This window comes from Lactuca serriola, chromosome 7 (assembly GCF_051521515.1).
Source record: "Lactuca serriola cultivar US96UC23 chromosome 7, Lser_US96UC23_V15, whole genome shotgun sequence".
NCBI classification, from domain to species: domain Eukaryota; kingdom Viridiplantae; phylum Streptophyta; class Magnoliopsida; order Asterales; family Asteraceae; genus Lactuca; species Lactuca serriola.
The window spans coordinates 25,678,765-25,697,456 of record NC_136414.1 but is presented as its reverse complement, the minus strand read 5'-3'; the positions used below and the strand labels follow the sequence as shown (position 1 = coordinate 25,697,456).

Here is an 18,692-nt window from a genome sequence, read left to right as displayed (position 1 = left end):
ATCTCCATCGTGTGATTAAGTGCTCCGTTGATTTGGTCGTCGTTTCTCACTTCTCTTGTTAGGTTAGTAGTTTTGCTTCTCTGCCTTTTTCTTTGTATCTTTGTTGGCTGTTTGCTTTCTTTTTGTTTATATTTATATTGATTACTTTACTGTTGATTCCCTACACTAGTCACTGCGACACTAATAATCAATAAAGTAGAAATTATGGTATGTGGTTTTGACAACACACTCCACATATCTGCCATTCATTTATATTTTACTTTAACTTTATTATATTAGTTTATTATTAATAGAATTATTGTTTTATTTTGCATATAAAATCATAAATGTGGATAACATACGTTGAATTAGTAAAATTATTTGGAATTATTGATTATTCGAATGTTCTTTTTAAAATAAAAAACTTCATTTGTTTATTGTTATTTTATATTGATATGTTTTGATTGTTAGTAATGTTGGTTGTCTCGTAGATATCAACATGAAAAAACAATCAACTATTGATAGGTTTTTTAAAAGAAAACTTACAAGTTCTGCTCAGTTGAAAAAACAATCAACTATTGATAGGTTTTTTAAAAGAAAACTTAGAAGTTCTGCTCAAGATTCAGAAAAGTCACCGAAGATTGTTTTAGATGAAGATACCCCCACGCCCACTGTTCCTAATACTGATAACCGTTTCAAAAAACCTCATCTTGAAATTAATGAAATTGATCTTAATACACTAGAACGGGATCCTAGTTTGCGTAAGCAAATTTATGATTATCCGGTGAATGAACGAGATACTATTAGGCGAGCGTATATTAATCTTGGTCCCTTTCAACAAACACTTTCTGTATATCCAAAATCGGGGCCAGAAAATCATAAACGTAGCTTTCAAGCTTCTTGGTTTAAGTTATATCACTGGCTTGAATATTCTGAGAGCTTAGATGCTGCGTTTTGTTTTCCATGTTTTCTATTCAACAAGCCTTCTGGAATGGGACACTACGGCCAACAAGCATTTACTATAGATGGATTTCAAAGTTGGAATAAAGTTGGTGGAAAAAGTAGTGCTTTTTTGCATCATATAGGGACTGAGTGTACATCGTTTCACAACATTGCACAAAAATCATGTGATAATTTGTTAAACGAGGCGCAAGACATACGAAATGTGAGACATTTACAGAAGAAGAGCGTAAAAATAATAGATTGAGACTAAAAGCCACTATTTATGCAGTGCGTTGGTGTGCCTTTCAAGGAGTTGCATATAGAGGCCACGATGAAGGACCAGATTCCATAAACAAAGGAAATTTTCGTTAAATGTTGAAGGCAATTGGCGATTATAACACGGAGATGGAAGAATTGTTTCGTACAGCTCCTAAATATGCATCATATATATCACCGGCAATTCAAAAAGAAGTTCTAAACCTTATATCAATTAGGGTGAGGAGGATGATTTGTGTGGAGATTGATGGTGGAAAATTTTGTTTAGTTGTTGACGAAGCACGTGATCAGTCTAATAAAGAGCAAATGTCAATTGTTTTGAGATTTGTAAATAAAGAAGGATTTGTTATGGAGCGTTTCTTTAGGCTTGTTCATGTATCTGACACTACAGCACAAACACTTAAAAGTGCAATTTATTATGTATTATCACATAACAATCTTGATCTTAAGTCAATTCGTGGCCAAGGGTACGATGGTGCAAGCAACATGCGAGGTCATTTCAAGGGTTTGCAAGCATTGATTTCAAATGATTGTCCGTATGCGTATTATGTTCATTGTTTTGCTCATCGATTGCAATTAGCATTAATGGCTGCTTCACAAGGAGTTGTTGCATTACAAAAGTTTTTTACTCGATTATCTTTAGTTATCAATGTTGTTGGTGTTTCCTCTAAGCGTGCCGACCAACTTAGAGTTGCACAAGCCGAAGAAATTGCATATAAGATTCTATTGATGAGTTAGAGACAGGTAGAGGTCTTAATTAAATTGGTACATTACAACGACCTGGTGATACTAGATGGAGTTCTCATCTTAAATTAGTTTCGAGCTTAATCAAAATGTTTAGTCCAACTTGTGAGGTTTTACTTAAAATTATTGAAGATGGCACTGGTTCAATCAAAGGCGACGCAGATTCAACATATGAGACTATTACTACATTTGAGTTCATTTTTGTTCTTCATCTCGAGAAAGAAATAATGGAGATCACTGATTTACTTTGCCAAGCTTTACAAAGACAATCTCAAGATATTTGTAATGCATTGAGGCTAGTTGCATCTACCAAATTGTTATTACAAAAAATGAAAGATGAAAGATTGGATGGGTTGCTCTCTCTTGTTATGTCATTTTGTCAGGAACGCAACATTGATATCCCCGATATGTCTTCTCCATACTTTAGTAGAGGGGCTCAAGCTCGTAATGAGCGTAGTGATCATACACTTGAACATCATTACCGAGTAGATACATTTTACGAAGCAATTAATTGTCAAATAATGGAACTAAATCATCGATTCAGCGATAGCTCTACGGAGTTGCTTCGACTTTCAACAACTTTAGATCCTAAAAGTGTTGATGAGCCTTTTCGAAGTGGTGATATAATTGAGTTAGTAGAGAAGTTTTATCCTAAAGATTTCCATGAACAAGAAAAAGTAGTTTTGAAGATTCAACTTCAACATTATGAGATTGATGTTGTTCAACATGCAGATTATAAACTATTGACATCTATGTCAGAATTGTGTCAATGGTTGATAAAGACTAGAAGAGTAGCAAACTTTCATCTTATTTATCGAGTAGCTAGTCTCATACTTACTCTTCCAGTCTCTACTGCTACAACAAAGAGATCATTTTCAGCAATGAACCTCATTAAAACAAGGTTACGGAATAAGATGGAAGACGAGTTTTTGAATGACTCATTAGTTTTGCACTTCGAAAGGGAACTTGCTGAAGAGATTAGTTTAGAAACAGTTGTAGAAGACTTTAAAAAAGAAAAAGATCGTCGCGTTCCACTTTGATAAAAAATGTAATAGTCTTTATTAGTTTTCTTGTTTACACTTCTGATATGTCAAAATTTTGAACCAAATAAAACTTGTTTATATAGTTTAATTATGAAGTTTTGATTTCGGCCCCCCTAGTTGTAGTGCTTGTGTTCCGCCCCTGGTTTATAGGTTCATAATAATGATAATTAACTTAAACATAAGTTATACTTAATGTACGATAAGCATAACTTAACTTACAGGTGGTTTAGCGAGAAACCGGACGCTGTGCGGGCAAAACTTTTGACCCAAAAGCTCTACTTCTCAGGGCTTTCTGGTGCTCAGGGGCTTCACTTCTAACAGTTAGGAAGTGCTAGAGAAAAGGTCTTAAGACCTTGGGAGGTTTGGGAGAGAGTTGGATAGAAAGGTGTGAGGAAAAGAATGATTTTCGACTACTATTTATAGTGACCAGCAACCGAGTACTTGGGCCGTACTCAAGGATTACGTTGGTTGTACTCAGTCCAGGTATCACGATCTTTTGGCAAGACATGGGGAAGAAGGTGTGGCCTATATCATGCCACGTGTCACTCCGAGGTAAACACCAAAACTAATTATCTTCTAAAATCCATAATTTTCGCATACGAGCTTTATTTTTTACGTTCTTTATATACACACGTAGGTGTCAATGTGATCTACAACTTTCGTTTAGACTCCATCGGCTAATTTTGACTTTATTTTAAAAGTTATATTTTAACAGGATTAGATAGTTAAAGTCCGTTAAAAATTCATAATTTTGTCATCCGACCTCCGTTTTCAACTGTCTTTATATCGTTGAGCTCCTATTAATGAGATCTTCAATTCTCGTTTAGGTTGTGTCCGCTAATATTCGATCGATCTAAAATTCGATTTCCTGGTTGTATACTGCTACGCTGAATCTTAGAAAAATCATAACTTCCTCTAACGAAGTTAGATTTAGACGTTCTTTATATGCACGCTCTCAGTTTAACGTATACTACGACTCTCATTTATATCACTAAGGCTAAAAAATATTTCATCAAAATTTTACTTTTTACGATACGCGGAGCCGTGTTGGTTTAATCACAAAACTTCGACGGGTCATAACTTCTCCGTTATAAGTCGGATTTCAGCGTTCTTTATATATACAAAATCCTTGTAGCATATACTATAGATTTGGTTAAGATTGTTTATTCTAAATAATCTTATATAAAAATTCATTTTTAATGTTTATTATCTCTAAATTGACTAGTCCGAATCTACGGGCGTTGCAACTGTGGCCTCCTCGTTATCATATTTCTTGTCGGTCTCGTCCATGGTTTCAGATCCACCATTTTTGTTTAATGAGAGTTGGGGGAACAAAAGTAATCAGGGGAAATGGAAGGTTGATGTCCTATGATGAAGTAGAGATGTTAATTTATTTTATTATTATTTTTTTAATTTAAAGTTGATCAACAAATAAGTGAATTAAAAAATTATTAAGGGAAAAATAGTCTTTTTTTATCCGGATGGATGAAGCGTGCAAAGTTAAATAAAACGAGGGACAGTCCGAGTTAATTTTTGAAAATAAGGACTGAACGTGTAATTTGGCACCTGCATAAGGGACGATTCGTGTAATTTACTCAAATATAAAATTTGTTTTTTTGTTTGGTTTGTAAATTTGTCCAAAAAAACATAAAAAATATAATATGACTAAAATAAATTATATTGATTTTTTGTAACTTATTATTATTTATAAAACATAACATAACTTTCATTAATTTAACTTTTACTGAATCAAACGTATAGGAGTTTGTTTGTATAGGCAACACTGATTACGTATGGGTTTGATAGAGATAAGGCTATTGGAAGGGGTCACCACCAACCCATCAATAAAGCGTTGTCACATCTGCGTCACGTCAACTTCACCACCAACCTACTAGAAATTCGAAATGATTATCACTCCACAATATATATATATATATATATATATATATATATATATATATATATTAACATTATATTATATAAAAACACATAATTTATAACATAAATAAATTTTTTGAAAACATAAAAAAAATAAAACCACATTTCATTAATTAAAACATAGAAATTTAAAACCTAAATTACTAAAACAAACATAAAACATTACATTACTTAAAAACATAAAAACTTAAAATATAAAAAAACATAGAAAAATACTACTGGTCGTCGTTGTCGTCACCGACATCATTCGTCTCGTCGTCACCGTCCTCATCTGCCTCATCGTCGCCACCCTCATCCCCTTTGTCTTCATTGTCATTTTGCCCTTGGAATTATCTTTCCTATATGTTTTCGGTCAAATCGTGACGTAGATAGTGATGTGTTTCACGGTTTTGTATTTCCAAAACCCTTGAGAAGTATGTCGGGCTGTCAACTTGTATTACTGCATGTGGATTAAGTATATCGTTTGAAGTATATGAACAAATAGTGTTACCCCCTTGTTCTATTATCATGTTATGTAGAATAACACAAGCAGTCAACACAGTCGCCAATTTTTCCATATCCCATGTTCGTGCCAGATGTTTGATTATGTGCCACTTTTGTTTGAGGGCTCCAAACACTCGTTCCACATCCTTCCTTGCAGATTCATGTGCTAACTAGAACAATTTCCGTTTTTCATCGTCCGGTAATACCCATACTTGTATTCATTTCCATTCACAATGTATGACATGTTTGGTGCTTTACCTTGCAAAATATTGTTAAATAACGGAGACGCTTGGAGCATTCAGGTCATTGTTTGACCACGTCATACCAAAGAATGCATGCCAATTCATATTTAATCATTAAACATTAAACATTAAACATCCAAATTAAAATATGAATCATAAGGGAATATTGATTGTTGTTTTCTCTTTCCACCTCTATTGTTTATCACATTTTCCAACTCTTTCACAACCTTATCGTCTTTCAAAACTTCATCAATATTGTCAACAATTGGTTTTCTTGATTTATTTACCCAATCTTCGGTGCAAACCAAATCTTGTACTATTTTTGCAAACAAATTTTTTCGGTATGGGTCTAATATTTGCCCGCTTGTACTAAAAGTCGTCTTGGATGCCACGGTAGAAATTTGTAGTCCCAAACTATCTATCAACATTAACAAACAAATTGTTAAAATATAATTATAAACAAGTTATACAAATAAGTAAAGTTATACCTTTCACCATACGATATATAATAGGGTAAAGAGATGTATTTTATTTCGATCAAAGTAGAATATCAAAATCTTTATTGTATTTAATTGATCGCTTGTTTAGGTATCGTGTCATATTTGTTTCCGTTAATATCAATGGGTAATCAGTATGTACTATTAAATCACCCATTGAAGTCATTCTCATCATCAAGCATAACTACATCTTATGAGCACATGTTTGACTTTGAGAAGACCCGGTATTGGCATATTGTCGAACTATATCTTTTTTCAATATCTCGTATTAAGGCCTTAGCATTATGACTTCCGAGTTGAACATGGGAGTTTTTTTTGGTATTTTCAACTTAACAACTTCTCAAAGGCTTGTTGAAGAAACTCAAACTTCAAACGTGGATCTAATACAAACGCAAACTATAAAAAGTCGTTTAATTTTTCAAGGGAGACCCAATACTTATCATATGTCTCAATCATATCCTTCCTGGTCAAGAAAAACCGGGGACTTGCCACCCAATCCCTTATGTGTTTGTATACATCGCATATTTCTACAAAAAACGACGTGTTGTAGGTTTTGTTGACGTCGATATTATGTTGGTTTTCACCTTGAATTTCTCGAGAAATCCTACCATAGCTCTACAGATTTTGAAATCTTCTTCTATGGGGGACACAACATCTCGAACATATGTAGGATATATTACAATAAAGTAATTGTTAGTTAAAAAAACACAAGTGCAATACCTCTTGTTTAGGGGTATGTATCTCACTAAATATACAACCAAAACTAGCATATACATAATGTAAATAGTATTTTAAATTATGAACTACATGTTGGAAAAAAATAAGGCAAATCGGGAAAATAATGAAGAATCTATGACAATTCAAAGTTGGCATAAAGTCTACAAACATGTTGAATCAGAAAAAACAGCATACCCCTTTGTTTATGGGCATGTATCACATTGAATATACAACCAAAAATAGCATATAATAGTGTAAGCAGTATGTTAAATTGTGAACTACATGCTGAAATAAAATCAGGCAAATCGGACAAATAATGAAGAAGCTATGACAATTCAAAGTTGACATAAAAATCTACGAACATGTTGAATCATAAAAAAACAACTTCAATACCCCATGTTTAGGGGCATGTATCTCGTTGAATATACAACAAAAAATAACATATAAATAGTGTAAATAGTATGTTCAACTGTGAACTACATGTTGGGAAAAAAATAAGGCAAATCTGAAAAATAATGAATAAGCTATAACAGTTCAAAGTTGGCATAGAAATCTACAAACATGCTGAAATTAAAAAAAATGGAATTACCTTTAACTTCAAACTTGCCAAAAACCTTCTCCAACTCCACCACAATCTTCAATAACTCGTATGTGGAGTTCCATCAGATTATGTTATCATTGCAGAAAAACTTCTTGGATTCCACATTTAATTCTTTCTTGCATTCTTTGAACTTCTGAATTTGTTGAGTGGAGTTCCTAATATATCTAACATCCCTTTGCATGCACTTACTAGATGGTGTTCATTAAACCCATCCTTAACAATAAGGTTTAGGATGTGGGTCATACACCTTATGTTTAATTTTCCCCCCATCGTGCAAGTTTGGTAGTTTTTCATTAGAAATTTGATTGCATTATGATTTGAAATAACATTGTCTACGATTATGGTCATTACATTATTGATACCCCACTCTTCAAGATAATTTTAACAACGTACGCCTAAAGTCTTCTCTCTTACGACTATCTAAATATTCAAAGTTGATAATTATTTGTGCATGACTCGATCTTCATCAATAAAGTGGGTTGTGACCACCATATAACTCAATCGTTGACATGAACTGGTCCAACAATCGGTGGTCATATGCAAATAATGTAACGTACCAAAAATACTGGATACAAATTTTATTTTTAATCCAGCCCAATCATTCATTCATTACTTCCAAATACTGATAGTATCAAAGTGTTTCCAAGAACATCGGAGGAGCAACAAAATCATAAGTATGAAATCTCTTGTGGATACGATGCAATCATGCGAGACTCTTCCCATTGGAACTAGAAGTACATGAAATATTTAAACCACAAAACCGTAAGCATGAAGCTTACTGAGTTTCCCCAAAATACCACATACCATACAAAATATTAGGCCCCGCCGACATAATGGGCCCCACCCAACGTAACGGACCCCACCCAACATAACGAGGCCCGCCCAACGTACAATGCAAGTGTCACAAAGATAGCTAGCATCATTACATAGTATAGGGAGAAGACTCACCTCACACTCGCAGTCAAACAACCATAACTCGAAAGTCCATAAATCGATTCTACAACCCACCTATTGAAAATCCCAAGGTTAAACCTCAGCCCACGCTCTAAGACTTGTAATTTAACCAAAAGTCAACTAGATCAAAATGTCAACGGTCAACGACAATTGACATTTACGTCGTGGCCAACCCATGGTCACATCATGGCAACGTCCCGCTAAAAGAGTCATTATTCCTTCTTTACTCACGTCGTGACTATTGGATTAGGTGTCTAAGCCCATAACTATAATTGGTATGTACTTGACCCAAGAGTAGCATGGTCCATTTGGGTTGCCTTCACCAAAGCAATTTGATAGGATGGACTTTTGAGAAGAGGTTATTTATGATTTATTAATATATTATAACTTCTAATATATTAATATGAAATCATATGATTTAATTAGTATTGATCAAGAATTAATGTGGAATTAATTTAGTGATCAAAAGAGACTAATTAAATTAATGGGGACTAGTTGTGTAAATTAGTTATATATATATATATATATATATATATATATATATATATATATATATACTGTTGTGGCTTATGATACATGATGAACTAAGTTTATGAAAGAATCCATAAAGAGTTAGTCCATATGGATCATGGATGATGGATAATAAGCCCCAGAGTATGGGTTAGGGTTTAACCATGACTCTTAGACCAATCATTTTAGTTATTTTAAGAAAGTAATTAATGCATATTACATGTTGAAAATATAATGGATATTAATTACATCTTCAGCATTTAATATGAATTAATTACTTTCTTAAAATAACTAAAATGATTGGTCCAGAATCAATCATAAATGCACACAATAGATAGTAAAAACATTTGAACATAACTCTCTCTCTCTCTCTCTCTCTCTCTATATATATATATATATATATATATATATATATATATGTCACCCTATAGCTAAAATCGGTTACTACATATGTTCTAAGAATTCATTTGAGCCGATTTTATGCAAAGGATATTCTCTCTCAAGAGACATCCTTTTTTCATGGTGTTTGTGAACCATTTAAGGCATCACATTTGAGGTGCTAAGTTCTTAAAGGCCAAAACTACAAGCTACAACAAAGAGGTAATTTTATAACTCATTTTATGTTGTTTATGTCAACTGTATGCTTGTAGGCTTTATGCTTTGGAAACAATATTGCATGTATAATTAGAGAAAACATACATCCAAGGCATTTAGGGTTGTATGTTCATCATAAGATGTTGTAGTATACAAAACCCAATAGTGGTATCAGAGCCTATGATTGTTTTCTATTATATTTGATGAATGCCTTAATTTTCAAAGTTGAAAAAATTGATTTTCTAGCCTCTGACTGATGTACTCGCCGACTCCACTGTCTGACTCGACGAGTCCACTCAGTATAAGGTCAACTCAGCGAGTCATGTTCATGCACTCGACGAGTTGATGCTTCTAATTGCAAATTTTCGGGATTTTTGGCATGTTTTGGATTAAGATCATTACCACAAAATATTTTAGTTCATAAAATTTGATTTTGTTGGTATGGTAATGATTATCCTCATCCAACTAAAAGATAATTGTCAAAATTTCAAGAATTGTGTTAGTTTATATGATTAGACTAATTTCTTTCAAATTGTTGATATGAATTGTCTTGACTTATGAGTTTAACTAGATCATAAAAAATATGATAATTTTTTATTTGTTAAAGTTTTGATCTAAATGTTCTTTAAAGGCCACCATAACTTGTCCTCAAGTTATGGAACATGAAAAGTTTTTTTTTTCATAAAAACCACATTAAACTCATAACTTATGGAAATCAAAGGTTTTTCAAGAGTTACAAAACTTGCCCTCAAGTTTTGGTATATGAAAAGTTTCAAATTAAAAAACTCTTGTAATTAAAAAGGAGTAACACTTGGGTTCATAAATTAAAAAAATTAATTAAACAGTTTTTAATTTTGATTTTTTTATGTTTAGAATCTTGAAGTATTTGAGTAGCTCAAATTGCACCTTATGGACTTTATTAAATTAATTAAAGTGTTTAATTAAAAGAGAATTAATACTTCCATAATGACATAGTTTAAGTTTAATTAAATTAAAAGTATAATTTATTAATAGATTAAATCATCTAGTATATTAAAAGTTTAAAATACACCCTTATATTATTATAATATTAAAAGTTTAATAATTATATATATATATATATATATATATATATATATATATATATATATATATATATATATATATATATATATATATATATGTATAAGAGAAGTCAGTCTTACCGTTAGTAGGTCTCATTCACGAAGCAAGTCTATAACGGGGGTATAAGGTCACTATCTATAAAATGGCAGTTTAATGGGTGTCCACTCTCACCACCGCTTCCTTGACTGGTGGAGCGTCGTTAGCCAAACAGGTAGGATAGGACATTCTCATTAAAAGTATACTGAAAATACCAAGTAACTAAATAGTTATAAATTCCCAATCTTAATTACTTAGGAAAAATATGAATTTGGTGCTAACCCATGAAATTGCACTTTGCACCTTATTAAGTCGTTAGTAGAGCGTGTGTGGTTAACCGGCACACTAATCTAGGATTGACAGTGTGTGGCAAAGGGTAGCTTGATGTTAATCATAGATCAATGGAGTGTGTGTGGTTAACCGGCACATTGATTATGTGATCTGTAACATTAAGTGTACCAAGCACATTTGCATGATTATTCACACCTTGTTTGTGATCCCCGACATCCCAGTCACAAACCTGAAGGGCACAATCGAGATTTGAACATGCCATTCAAAAGTTCAATGAATATCAAAAGATCTAGGAATTTCAATTAATTTAAAACCTAAAGTTCATTTTTGTTTTTCATGGTGGAATTTGGTAAATTGTCATTTACCTACCTCCAAATATTTTGCAATTCGATTAAGGCATCCCTCTTCCGAATTGTAAAGTATTGTGTTGGCTCCTAGCCTTAATATTTCATTTGGGTGTTATATTAAGGACTTAAATCAACTAACTTGAATTTCTCCCTTATAGATGTCTAGTTCTGACAACTATGGTCTTCCTCATCCTTTTGGAAAAAGATTTCTTCATAAAGATGATATTCCAAAAGACGATCAAGTTGAAAGATTAATCCCTTCTTCGTGCTGTAGTGGAATTTCACTTCCTCCACCTTCTCCAATAATTCTCTCTAACCCACATGTTCGAAGACATAAAAAGTTAAAAGTCACTCAAGACCTATTGGCAAGAAAACACAAAGTTGGAAAGTCTGTATGTGCTCACATTTTGGAGATGAAGTTACATATTGACAGGCTGGGAGAGTGATATGTGTATTTTTATATATATTTTTATACATTATATCTTAATATTTTCGCATTTATTATTCTCTTTTAGAACTAAAAAGTACTGACAATGCTTTAAATTATGATTTGTAGCTATTCGTTGTCGATAAAGCACAAAAGAAAAGACTGAAGCGGAAATCGGGCTTAGAAGCTAAAAGAAACGAAAATGCTGGAGGAACGATTACGTCCCGCGTAATTCACAAGTACGCTAAGCGTAATGGCTAAATTCAAAGTACGCCCCGCGTAATTCTTGTGTACGCCCCGCGTAACGACTGGAATTAGATAACTTCAATCGCGTATAAATCTTTAGTACGCCCAGCGTAATCCGACTTACGCCCAGCGTACGTAAGTCGGTTACAAAGGTTATAAAAGTCGATTATCAGCTAACCAGAGGGGGGATTCGACTTTCAACCTAATTTAGTCGATATTAAACTTCTGTTAAGCCGTTTTGAGGGTCTAGAAGGCGGCCGGAAGGCCGTTAAGCTAACGGGAGCGAAGATCGGAAGGGTTGGAGAGCGGATACATGTTGGTAATCATATGGGCTGTTAACGTGACCATGTTTAGCATTCCATTGTGTTACTATTCTGTATTTATTTTCTGATTTAGGTGTAAAAACCTTTTACTTTGCATTTATGATTGAATGAAACTTTGGTTATTAGACTAATTGCTATATTGAATTGTTTGTTTATGTTTAATTTATCTTCACAAGCTTGTTAAAAGATCCTTACGTGTTAATGATAATTATTTGCTGTTAATTATTAAGTAAATTAAGTTGTATGAACATCTGCTTGATTGCTTGTTGCTTATGATTTTGATGACCATCGAGATTATAAGTCTAGGAATAACGAATGTGAAACTAGGATTAACTTGGGAATAAGTAAGTTAATGTGTGAGCCTTGTTTGATGACCATCAACAAGAGGTTAAATTGAATTAGTAATTTGATTAACTATATTTACAAGTCTTGCTTGATACGAACTGAACACTAAGAAGCATGTTAGTTTAATCAACTGATCACTGTTTGAATTGACTTGTTTGCTAAAGGATTAGTTATAGTGAACGCGAATCTAATCATTTTAGGAATCGGTGAACATAAATAAATGAATTTGTGTATGCAATTGTCAATGTTTTTAAGGTGTAATTTGTCTAAATCAAAGTACCTGAAGAGATTTGTTTTCCTGTTAGTTTATCGAAAGTTGTTAATTAATTGTTAGTTTGAGATTTATTAAACTATTTCTTTATTCTTTTCATGTGACCTGTAACCTATAATCAAATATTATAAATTAATTAACCACCGTTCCCTGTGATCGACACCCGACTTACCTAAGCTATACTGTAATCTGACTAGGTACACTGCCTATAAGTGCATAGTTAGTCAAATTTTGTTAGGTTATAAATATTAAAATTAGTGGGTACTTTTGTGCACATCAAGTTTTTGGCGCCGTTGCCGGGGAACGGCTTGTCATTAATCTAGTATTGCATTATTCGTTATTTGTTTAGTTAGTTTTTATTTTTTTTAAGAGTTTATTTTCGATGATATCATTTCACTTGTCGGGAAGGTTCTTGTTGTTATTTGCAGGAATTTGGGATTGTACACATTGCTTGACTTTACTTTTTGCATGGGTTTCGGGAATGCAAGCGATTAGGGAATTTTTGACCTACTTAGCCTACTACTTTGTTGATTTGTCCAACTCAATCCATGAGGCGTAGTATAGCAAGGCGTATTGTGGTGGTTAAGTGGAAGACCGAGCTCTTGCTGTTCTTGACTAGTTAGGTCACTTCTTGTTCCGCTTTTAGTTAAAGGTGCAAAGAAAACAAAGGAAATATTCTAACGGGTCCTGAAAGTGGGTGTTTTCACACACCAATTCTTGCGTGCAAAGGTTTTTAATCAACCATTGTTGTTTGATCTTGACAAAGATAAGAGATTATGACGTCTCATTTTTTTTACTCATCGGAAAGTCATCAGTTGCTTAAGAAATTAAAAAGAAAAATAATTAGGTTTTAAGTCCCTTAATTAAATAGTTAAAAGAAAAGAAATTTCAATTAAAGAAAAGGAATACTTCATTACGCCCAGCGTAAGTTTAATTACGCCAAGCGTAATAAACCCCGGATCGTGGATGGACTTTTCATGGAGTTGGGGTTACGCCCAGCGTAAATCGGCGACCAGGTTATATCTTTTGACCCTTGATTTTTTTTTTGTTATTTTTTTTCCACAATCCCTTCTTTCGCATACACAAACTGTGACGGCAAGCTCTCCCAAAGATTTTTGATTTTGCTTATTTTCTTGTCAAATTCGACACACAGGTATGTTTTTCGGTTACTCAATGTTTTGGATTTGTGTTTAAATCGATGGAATAAGCTGCAAAATGCCTTTGTTCGAAATCTAGGGTTTATAGGGTTCTTGAATTAGGGCCGATTTCACAGTTGTATGTTTTGATTAGGGCTTAAAAAGACCGATTTCCATCAAAAGATTAAACCTTAGGACTTAATTTGTCCTTAATCCCATGATAGACCCATCGATTTGAGCTCGGGGACGGACGCTAAGCGTAACCCTGTTGACTTCGATTCTTGACTGCCCCAATGAAGTTTTTCTTTTGTAGTGTTTGCTAATCTTGATAAGATAAGGAATGAATAGGAGAATGGTTCATATTTTTTTTGAGGGTGGTCCCGTTTTTCTATTGTCTTGGACCACGAAGCTGTATATGCCCCCATGTGTTTGCCCTGCTGTGTTTATTGCTTGCAGTTGGTTAATTGAAAAATTTTGATATGGGTTATGACTTTAGCACAAGCAAAGGAAGCAGAACACAGATTCGTGGAACCTGGACGTACGCCCAACGTACGCTGGATGTACGCCCAGCGTACTGTCCATATCCAGCACCATTTTTTTTGTTTAAAATTTTTTTTAATGCTGTTATATTTTGTTTGTTTTTGTGTTTATTTGTGCAGATTATGGCCCGAAGAACTCAAAGGACCAACCCGGACACGATATGTCAACAGTTTGAGTTTGCTGCTCACCAAGGAGAACGACATAGCACCATCATTCGACTGGGAATTGGCGATCCAGACTGGACTTGCTGCACTGATCCAGGATTTTTTGCAATACACGCACTTGGACGCGAGTGGAGTGGATTTGTTCGTAAATCAGGGATGGGCACGATTGTTCAGGATCCAGGAGCCTGTTTATCGGGAATTTTTGCTGGAGTTTTACGCTATAGTTTCCTATGACCCTAGGAAGGCACCTGATGATAGGACAACTTTTGCCTTTAGACTGGGGCGTGTGAGCCGGGAGTGCAGTGTCATAGAGCTTGCGAGTCGAGTGGGTATATATACAATAGATGAGACGAGGAGTGTCCACATCCCGACATTCCTTGCTGATTGTCTCACGGAGCGGCCAGATGACTATAATGAGAACACTTTTTGGGCTGAGATTATAGGGGGAGTTTATACGTCATCTACTGCACGGGGTAGGATGATTCGGTCTACTACATACAGACTGCTGCACCGGTTTATTTCCATGAATCTCACACATCATAAGAACAGTGAGAGAGTGCCTTCGACAGACTTGTATTTCCTATGGGCACTTGTTACTCCAGGGAGGCACCTGAACCTTCCAGTTGCTTTAGCTGCATATTTGGGACGGAGGGCCAGGGGACTTCGGGAGGATAGCCCGATTTGCGGAGGGCATTTTATCACGCGATTAGCCCGATCATATCAGTTGTTGACACGAGAGATCACGAGATCGATGGTGTTCCATGATATGAGGCCGATGAGCCTTCAGCTGTTGGAGTCGATGCGTGTACTCGAGCAGGGCGGAGATGGTGTCTTGCAGGTACGAGCAGATGATGTGGCGGACGAAGAGGGTGCCGCCGAGCCACGGCCGAGACGGGTCCAACGGCGTAGACCTGCTCCTCGGGGAGCGCAGCAGGGACCTGAGCCGGAGATTGATATGCGCTACCTAGCTCAGGGCATGACCGTCTTGAGATGAGGGTTCAAAACCTTAGTGAGTATGTTGCACATGTGGACAGGCCACAACAGTGGTATGGGGATGCGTTGACCGCATTCTTTGCCCAGCAGGGGTTTTAGTGCTCGGTTCCCTACCCTCCACCATTCCAGCCACGACGTGATGGGGCCGGTACTTCTGGGACACAACAGCATGATGATGGAGATGATGAGTGATTTAGTTATCCTTTTTATTTTATGTTATTTTTATTTTATTTATGTGTTACTAGTTTTAGTTTTTTATTTGGTATGTAATTAAACTTTAATATAGGATGTTTTATTTTTGTTTTCCATGTTAATGCTCTTTGGTTGTTTAGATCTCTGTAGAATTTTCGCCCTTAGAAAGCTGACAGTAAGTTTAGCAGCTAGGTCCGACTGTTGCTAGAGACAGTCGTGTGAGAATTCGAAGATTATAGTCAAGACCCGCAATTTGTCATAAGTGTGGAATGCATATTGATTTCGTGAGCGATTATTTCGACGATTGGCATTTTTATGATATTTTGATTCCTACGGTATGGATGAGCTGTTCCCACACCATAGAGTTCTATTTCGACGCGAGGAAGAAGTATCATCCCGGTTGCCACGTCATGGTTGACACTTTCCTATGTTGTGGGGGATTTTTCATCGCGAGAAGAGGATGTCATTTTTGAAGACATGATGTGGTCGGCACTTTCCCACGTCATGGTTACTACACATTGCATTTATTTGCAATATTGTGCACCATATTTTTGAAGTCGGCAGTCTTGATTTTATTTTTCGACAAATTCAGAAGCAGCAGTTCCAGCTTTCAGTCTTTCAGCAATATTTGAAGCAACTTGTAGCAGCCTCATTCGATCTCGCCACAACTACCCAGGGGAGTCTGTTCCTTTTTCTCCCTTTTTATGTTCTTAATTTGTTTTAGCATACAATGAGGGCATTGTATGAAATAAGTGTGGGGTAGGGGGTCGGTAATAGTAAATTATAAAAATAAAATAATAGTTTGGAAATTGCTAGATTTAGGAAATTTAAAAATTTTAAAACTTGAAATAATAGTTTAATTTAGAAAAATCTAGTGATAATTTAAATTTTGCTAATATTGTATGAAATGATCCAATGAAAACTCAAATGTTTAGTTGAGCCAATATATGTTATAGTGCATTTGTGGCCTCCCTTATTTTAGTGAAATCATGGAACAAAAACATAACCCCGCTTGGTTTGAGGGATGCAATATGTTTAGCAGCCTAAACCTGAAATGTATCCAGGAAAATTATTATCGTTAACCGATAAAGGTTGAGGTTGAGCGCCTCTACTTAGGCATGTAGGTTTTGAGTGCAAAAAGTGAGGTACATGTAAAAAAAAGAGAGAGAATTGAAAGAAAAGTTTGAAGAATTTTGGAGCAAATAAAGTAAAGATCAAAAGATCAAAATTCCAAGATATTCAAAAAGTTGAAGATACCAGAAATCAATTCAAATAAGGTGGTGAATTCAAAGAGATCAAAGATCAAATTATCAAGGAAGTGAAGAATTCCAAAAGAGCTCCATAGTGGTATCATAAATTGTAATTCTAGATTATGTATGCTTAGGTTGCTCAACTAAAAATACCTTGAGGATAAGAAGGTTTTCTACGGATGGATTCGGAGGGTTGCATAAATGAGCATTGTTCGGAAAAAGTGGACGAGTGTTTATGAAGATTGTGAGTATTTAAAGTATGGGGGGGGTACTTTAGAAAAATTTTAGACACAAATGCATGTGTTGAGGTCTTGGCATAATGGATGAGTTTTAAATGGATTGTTTAATGCGATATTGGTAAAATAAAATTAAAATTTGCTTGGGGGAAAGCAAAGGCTAAGTGTGGGGTTTTTTGATATGTGTATTTTTATACATTATATCTTAATATTTTCGCCTTTATTATTCACTTTTAGAACTAAAAAGTACTCACAATGCTTTAAATTATGATTTGCAGCTATTCGTTGTCGATAAAGCACAAAAGAAAAGACTGAAGCGGAAATTGGGCTTAGAAGCTAAAAGAAAGGAAAATGTTGGAGGAACGATTACGCCCCGTGTAATTCACAAGTACGCTAAGCGTAATGGCTAAATTCAAAGTACGCCCCGCGTAATTCTTGTGTACGCCCCGCGTAACGATTGGAATCGGATAACTTCAATCGCGTATAAATCTTTAGTACGCCCAGCGTAATCCGACTTACGCCCAGCGTACGTAAGTCGGTTACAAAGGTTATAAAAGTCGATTATCAGCTAGCCAGAGGGGGGATTTGACTTCCAACCTAATTTAGTCGATATTAAACTTCTGTTAATCCGTTTTGAGGGTATAGAAGGCGGCCGGAAGGCCGTTAAGCTAACGGGAGCGAAGATCGGAAGGGTTGGAGAGCGGATACATGTCGGCAGTGTTCTAAAAGGCGCGCCATGGCATGAGGCGTGGCTTCGCGTTACGAAAAACCTTATAACGTTGGTGTTAGGTGTGGTGTGTGGCAATGCGCGATATGGCGCGCCATGGCGCGTTATGGCGTGTTATGGCGCGTGTTTTTTCGTTTGAGACACAATTTTTTGCTATTTTTTTATGTCTTTTCTAATCGGAGATACAAGTATTTTGGTTTTTGTTAACTTTTTGTTATTAGTTATTGAACTAATATTGCTAAAAGTAGTTATATTTAATATAAATTTATATTTATGTGGGAATATAATTTTAAATTAATACAAAATTCCCGCCTTACATCACGCCTTGAAAAAACGCCATGGCTCGCCATGGCTCGTTAAGCTTGAGGCTTGGCCTTTCCGCAATGTCACACCTCACGCCATTTAGAACCTTGCATGTCGGTAATCATATGGGCTGTTAACGTGACCATGTTTAGCATTCCATTATGTTACTATTTTTTATTTAGTTTCTGATTTAGGTGTAAAAACCTTTTACTTTGCATTATGATTGAATGAAACTTTGGTT

General features: G+C 35.0%; 2 protein-coding genes across 2 annotated transcripts; both read left to right on the top strand.

Moving 5' to 3' along the window:
* Window positions 1-478: 478 nt before the first annotated feature.
* On the top strand, window positions 479-1,935 carry LOC145063811 (uncharacterized). Its single transcript, XM_079011392.1, has 2 exons — window positions 479-1,168; window positions 1,303-1,935. The coding sequence occupies exons 1-2, from the start codon at window positions 479-481 to the stop codon at window positions 1,933-1,935; spliced, it is 1,323 nt and encodes a 440-aa protein (XP_078867518.1).
* A 95-nt stretch (window positions 1,936-2,030) lies between these two features.
* LOC145063810 (uncharacterized) lies at window positions 2,031-2,981 on the top strand. The gene has a single exon (XM_079011391.1). The coding sequence runs from the start codon at window positions 2,031-2,033 to the stop codon at window positions 2,979-2,981; it is 951 nt and encodes a 316-aa protein (XP_078867517.1).
* Window positions 2,982-18,692: the final 15,711 nt, after the last annotated feature.